This window comes from Pundamilia nyererei, unplaced genomic scaffold, assembly GCF_000239375.1.
Source record: "Pundamilia nyererei isolate P.nyererei 1_Seehausen unplaced genomic scaffold, PunNye1.0 scaffold00012, whole genome shotgun sequence".
NCBI lineage: Eukaryota > Metazoa > Chordata > Actinopteri > Cichliformes > Cichlidae > Pundamilia > Pundamilia nyererei.
Window position 1 is genome coordinate 3,699,856 of NW_005187413.1, and position 6,770 is coordinate 3,706,625.

Consider the following 6,770-nt stretch of genomic DNA (forward strand, 5'->3'; position numbering starts at 1 on the left):
TAGCTGTACACAGAACTGTATGGGTGTGGCATTAAAACAGCAGCAACAAAAAAAACTTCCTTTCCATAACCTCATGAACCATGACTTAATATTTGCTGGACTATGACATGTAGCTGATCTGTCTCATAAAAATGCCCAGAAAACTTTTCCAGGATTGCGCTAGAAGGAGGGCTGGGAAAAACTGGTTATCTTAGTAGACAAGCGCCCTTATCTCTAAAAAACTGTGCAATATGAAAAATTTGAATGGCTGTTTAAACTCACAAGCACCATTTTTGCTCTAGGCCCAGTTTTTGCTTCCATATAGAAACAAGAAAGAGAGTAAATGCTTTTACTGTCGTGGCAGATTAAGTTAATCTCACTAAAACAAACAGAGACAAATCTCAAAACATGGCTGGATTAGGATGGCTCCGAGCCTCAGTACTCAGACATAGTTTCGACCTGGAAGCTTAAATCTGCTTTTGATGACACTTCTGTGTGTTATAATTAGGTCAACGCATTATGTAAAGCTTGATACAGTGGTTATTAATTTTTAAAGATTAGCCATGTACTTAAATCTCACAATTAAAATCCAGCAGATTCACTGATTCATCCATTTCACATCATATAGCACTCTTTCCTGTCATCTAATCTCTTTTTTAAAATTTGATGGATGGTTCCTAAACCACAAAGCCTCTAATTATCAAAGAATGCATCTATTATTAGTAGAAAACTGTGTTAGAGCTGCTGTGGATTATACATTACAGAGAGGAGACTTGGCAAGACAGACTGTTTATGTAATTTCTTACAAGGGCTTTACTGCTGAAAGCCAACCAAATGTTTTCCTGTTAATAAAACTAAATAACGAGCTTGAACCACTTCATTAGCTGTTTTGTAGGTGCGCTGGAATGCTTTGTAAGAAAGTGGAAAAGCATCGTAAAATGACCACGCTAAGTAACACCAGACTGGTGAAGACACCGTCTCGCTTTTGGCGCCAACACAGGAAAATCGCACGAGGATGGCATCATCGTATCTTACCTCAAAAAGAAATTTACATTTTCAGGTGTCTGTTTGAACAGTCCTTCAAACTGGTCCCTCGCCCACTGAAACAATTACAAGACCAAATTAGTGAAAAAAGAATTAATAACACAATAAAAAAGACTTTCTTTTGCAGAGCACTGTGCAAAAGAAAGTCTGCAGTCATTTCAAATGTTTTGGTCATTGTTATGTTTAAGAGCTAATATGAATTTTAACAGCATTACCTCAGCAGGTCTTGAATGGAGTCTGCATTGCACTAATTTTGGTGATACCCTGATTTTATCTAGCACTAGTGACACTTTTTAATATCACACAGAACAATCCCAGTTCTTTGTGCTAATTACTAAACTATATACCAATAATACATACCGTAGTGACTATTGTATTCACTGGTCATCTGGTATTAGATGCAATAAATTCCCGTTACAACAAAAGTGAACACAAAGTTGAACAACTTGATTTTATACCTGCAATGTGTGCTCAATGCGGTGGGGGAAGTTCTTGAGAGTACACAGCGGGATAGCATTGCTAGAACTTGATTTATTCGGTCCATAAGACTCCGTCAGGTGAGGAACCACCACCAGGGTGTGACCTTTGGTCCCCAGAGTGCCCCCCTCCAGCATTGGCTTCTGGTGTTGCACACAGCGTCCATCAAGATAGACCCCTGACCATCAGAAACAGTGGGTTAAAGCTTAGAAATGTACATGTACAGTCCTTATACTTACTGTAAATATAAACTGTGAATGTTTTTATATCATTTCTATAGACTGCAAAATAATTTTTATACTTGACATCTTATATGTAGACTGAAATACTGTATATAGGCTATAATAACATTTGTATAATTCGTTATTTTTACACCAATACGTCATTTTTTAAATACCCATGCCCCATATTTTTACATCTCTTTTCTTATTCATAATTAGTCTTCTTTTGCACACCATGGGTATGTGGGTATGTCCCGAACCTATGGCGATATTAACAATAAAGATGACTTTGACTTGTAATTTCATTTTATAATATAGTGACAGTAAGTGTCCTCACTGGCTTCCACGTTGTCAAGGGCTGCAGCCACTCCATCGAGGCCCATGAAGAAGCAGTAGTCGTATACTCCTTCACTGTCAGCATCCAGGCGATTCTGGTGCGCTGTGATTCTCATCTGTGGGTTTATGTCACACGCAGCTCTGGCTGCAACTTTTGATTTAGGTTTCTGCCAATTGACAAACGCACAAAAATGGAAAAGTTAGTCTGTGACATAACGTATGTGAACAAGAAAATGTATTAAAAACAAAATGATAATAAAGAGCTAATCAATTCAAGATGAATATCTAGCTTTGTTTTGATAGAGCCGCTTAGGAAACTAACTAAAACAAGCCATCTCAGGCTGTAATAATACCTTCATCACAAGCCTCTCCTGTAAGTAAAGCCCTGTTAACTTGCAGAGATGTGCTATGATACTTTTTTACATTTTTCACTACAGAATTGTGATACAATATACTGTGTGGCTTCTCACCCCGACATCATGAGTCCTGAACAGGAATTGGCGGTTCAAGTTGGATCTTTCTATTGAGTCCATGTCTGTTATGGTGATGTGTCCATCATCTCCTGCACCAAGCCCCATAAGGGCAAAGTTTTTAAGAAGCTCACAGCCGATAGCACCAGCTCCAACCTTGAAAGTAACAGGAAAAAAATGAAATTGTCAGATGTGTTTTACAATGTTGCAGAAAGTCATTCATCTGTTGTTGCTCATCACTACATAGAGATTAGGCATTCAGTAGCTCCTGTACTTCCTGATGTCTTGCAGACTTTGCGACAAAGATAAAAGAAATGCATACACTGTCTCCCTTAAAAATGTTAACCCAGCACAAAATCACACTTTTAAAGGAAACAGGGAAAGTGCCAAGTACTGTTAAAGAGCCCCTTTACAAAGATGCCAGGAAATGCCACCTGAATCACAGCTTTTTCCTGAATGTGCCGTCATTTACACCAGACAAGATCAAAGAAAAACACACATGGAGTTTCTGCATTACAGTGCAGAGTGTGCCCTCTGTTGGACAAATGTCAAATCAGTCCTCACCAGGAAATACTTCTGCCGTTGAAGCTTCTCCTGGAACGCGGAGCCAAACACAGCAATCTGTCCATCATACCTTGTGCCGTTCTATGAAAAGGAAAAGAGACAGATTAAATGCGCCTTAATGCTGTTCATATCAGTCAAATGGAGAGCTTGTTTGATAGCCCGGGAATCTATATTTTAAAGGTATACCATCGCAAATGAGCATTCTGTCGGCTGATCCTCAGGCAGGCACTCCAGTGCATCAAAATATAGCCACTGCTGAAGAGGTGTGAATTTCCTACTGCATCCCTGCAGGAATATTACAAAAGACACACAATACTTGATCAACTCAGCTAAATACAAATGTTATTTATTATACAGTGTAAACAGTGATAGTTTATGATGAGTGAACCCCCCCTCCCCCCTCCCAAAAGATGAACATTTTCAGGCATTTTCTTCAGACCTCACCTTAATGACTTCCTGAGCAGCCAAGCCTCCTATGAAAGCATTGATGGGAGCCAAATCCCCCTGGGCTGTGTACGACAGGCTTTGTACTGTGACCTCATCTAGCTCTTCCAGTTGTGCGACTTCATTTAGCTCTCTCACTATGGTTAGCAGGTAATCCGCATCGGACTGTAGAAGCACCAACAAGTGAGTGGAAACAGTCCTGTAAATTGCTTTAATGGTTAAACTACAACACCGTAGCTGGATTTACAGACCTGGGACCAGAGACCAGGGAGTCGCTTTTCTTTTTTCACAAAGCTATGGAGTGCTTGGAAAGCCAAGTGCAGGGTCTGATGCCGAGATATTTTTCCATAGTCGTTCATTACCAGCAGATCATGGTCCTGTAAAGCCTCACTCAGTGGTTTCTGCAATTAAAATGAGATTGTTTCATTAACAATGGATTTATTGTTTAAAAGCTAAAGTAGAAACAAAATGCTTGCACCTACAAAATTTAGCAGGACTGGCTGTTTAGCCTCATTCACCACTCCACCCCGTTCATACTCAGAAAAGGCTGAAGTGTCACCAATGCTGAAGGAATACGGGCCTAATGATTGAGATGACAAATGACGAAGGTTTTTATGGTAAATTGAAATTAAAAAAGTTAAAAGTAAATTTAATGAAAAATAATACAAACCCAATGCTGAAAATATAAAACTATAATGACTGCAGATGATAAAGAAGAAAAAGAAAAAATCTCTAATTGCATCAGATTTTTAGAGTAGTGATCGTCATAGAGGTTAAAAATGTCATGAAAAGAAAACTTGAGGAAAGAAATTGCCAACACTGACCCCGGACTTTAATTCCCACGGGGGCCATATTGTTTAGTTCTGTCATGCCTTGCACTTCAGAAAAAATAACTTTATCGCCATCTGAGAGTCCGTGCTTCTGGTCATCTGTGCAGATCACCACTCCAGGATTATCCTAAAATAAAGACATGCTAACTGTCAATTCTTAAGCCTGTTAAGTAAACCTATTTGCAACACTTCTTGGACAATCTGGTTCAAGGATTGTTAGTCATTAAAATGGTCAGAGTTTGAAAGCATATCTTGGATTCACTTAGGGTTCCTCTCATACGATCTGTTATACACATTACACAGAAATAAATGAAGTACCAGGATTTCAAAATGTATGGCTGGATCTGCAATTTAGCTTTAGCACAAAATAAAATGGAAAGTTTTACCTTAGAAATAGATTGTATCATCACTGATGCAGGCATCTCTCCATCCCGGTCCAAGACCTCAAATTTCTCCCCAAAGTCACAGAACAGCTGACTGCAATTGAGAGTTTTCTCTTGATTGTTCCATAATGTTGATTTAGTACATGTTCCAGAGTTTATCTTACCCACAGAGCCCCTTGGTGTCTGCTACAATGAACTTAATTCCATGTGAATGACACAGCTCCCCAAAACGCTTCTGATCCTCCAATGAGGAGTCAGTGAGGACCACTACCTGTAAAAACATAGCACCCCTACTCAGAAAGGTGTTTTTTGCTTGATGTGCACTGTGATTTGGCCTTGATGAATTGAATATTAATTTAATGAAGGGCAGAAAGTTTCTTGGTTCCAGAAATTTAAAAAAAATATTATTTTAACCTTAGTGGACATCAGCACAGTATTGTTGGGAAAAAGATTAAAATACCTGATATTGCAGAAGAAGGTTTTCATCTAGTGGTCCAGTATATTGTTCCACAACCACATGCGGGTTTAAAACTGCCAACTGTTGTACCGAGCATGCAGCCCGGTTCTGACCAAGATGAGACTCCTTCAGGAAAAACTGTTGGGAACAATTAAAATTGAAGACAAAACAATCTCAACCCAAGGTCCACCTGCTGTATTACGTTTGACCATCCATCCATCCATCCATTCTCTTCCACTCATCCCCCCATGACTCTGAATTGTATCAATGAAAGAAAATAAATGAATTTGTTTGAATTTGTTGTTTTGCCTGTGTCAAGGCTCAAGAGTGAAAGAGAAATCTCAAAATGTATCAGGTGTTTCCCAGCGCATGATAAAGAAGGCGGGTGTCCTCAGTCGTGAAAGGAAAAGCAAAACTAAATGTGCACAATCATTTGATCACTTAATATTGAAATATTGAGGATTTATTTAATCATGGAATAATATCAGTGCCACAGTTTCATCCTAAAGTCTGATAACATTTGAAAAGAAAAACAGGTTTGAAAAAACAAAACTCCCATTACCAGGATCACAATCAGCTCGGTTTAGTAACCCTTCATCACACAGGCTTCCTAAAGTTTGTTGTATATTTATGTGTTTATGCAATCAGCTCAAACGCATCCCTCTTGGATACCTGAGATGACAGGTCGCTCCATGTTGTCATTCCTTCGTCCTGGACAGTGACATGTTTAACTCCGGACAGGACCACATTCTTGGCTATTTCTACTCCCAGACCTTTCATTCCTGCTATGAGGACCTTGGCTGAGCCCATTCGGTGCATCGCCTCGTGGCCCAGAACATAACTGTGCAGATTAAAGAACACACAGTGTCATAAGTCATTTAAAACAATTTAAATACCAGCAATCATTCATTTTTTTAGACGATACTTTTTGGCAGGTGTGCACTTTTTGGCACAACATCGCTGGTACTTACAGTTGTCGGGAGTAGAATCCTTCATCGATTTCAGAGATTTCTGACATTTTGTAAAAGCAGTTGAAGGCAAATCTGAGAGAGCTTAGAGAAAGAACTGTCCAGTCAAAACCCGGAACTTAATGTAAACCGGTTGTGACAAAAAGAAAAAAACAAACGTAGCCGTTTTCAGGAAAGTATTTCAGTTTCGATTCAGTCTCTGCAAGGTCCCACTAACAAACGCTTTCTGTAACCACTAGAGGGCGACTCGAAACTTTGTAACCTTTGTCTCCTCTGTAACAGCTTAGTGTTGGGTAACAATAAACGTTTCTCACTTTTTCATGTTTTCTCCTGCGAGTAGGAAAGTGCAGGTGAATTATTTATGATTCTCTGGCTGAATTTCTCTTTAGCTCTAGTTTCTCTGTGCTCACCTTAAATCTGAATATCAAATGTTTGTCTAAAAGCAGGATTTAATACATAAACGTTCAAGTCCTTAATGAAACTCACAGAATCCCCTCATGCATCAATAAAATAATCTATAATCTCAGTCTAGCAGTCAAAGAAAAAAAACCAACTACTGAATGTAGTACTGTATGTGTAGGATGGACCAAAAGTGAC

At 39.1% G+C, this 6,770-nt stretch overlaps 1 protein-coding gene across 1 annotated transcript in view; it reads right to left on the reverse strand.

The window, feature by feature from the left end:
* Positions 1-6,358, reverse strand: part of uba7 (ubiquitin-like modifier activating enzyme 7) — a 33,767-nt gene extending 27,409 nt beyond the window's left edge. Inside the window, exons 1-15 of the mRNA XM_013908576.1 lie at positions 6,177-6,358; positions 5,878-6,046; positions 5,209-5,343; positions 4,913-5,019; positions 4,752-4,842; positions 4,360-4,492; positions 4,018-4,115; positions 3,787-3,936; positions 3,536-3,700; positions 3,278-3,376; positions 3,092-3,172; positions 2,528-2,683; positions 2,059-2,224; positions 1,482-1,678; positions 1,015-1,079 (exon numbers count right to left, since the gene is read on the reverse strand). Of these exons, the coding sequence (XP_013764030.1) occupies positions 1,015-1,079; positions 1,482-1,678; positions 2,059-2,224; positions 2,528-2,683; positions 3,092-3,172; positions 3,278-3,376; positions 3,536-3,700; positions 3,787-3,936; positions 4,018-4,115; positions 4,360-4,492; positions 4,752-4,842; positions 4,913-5,019; positions 5,209-5,343; positions 5,878-6,046; positions 6,177-6,223 (1,859 nt within the window). The 5' untranslated portion in view covers positions 6,224-6,358. The remainder of the gene's footprint in view (positions 1-1,014; positions 1,080-1,481; positions 1,679-2,058; positions 2,225-2,527; positions 2,684-3,091; positions 3,173-3,277; positions 3,377-3,535; positions 3,701-3,786; positions 3,937-4,017; positions 4,116-4,359; positions 4,493-4,751; positions 4,843-4,912; positions 5,020-5,208; positions 5,344-5,877; positions 6,047-6,176) is intronic.
* Positions 6,359-6,770: the final 412 nt, after the last annotated feature.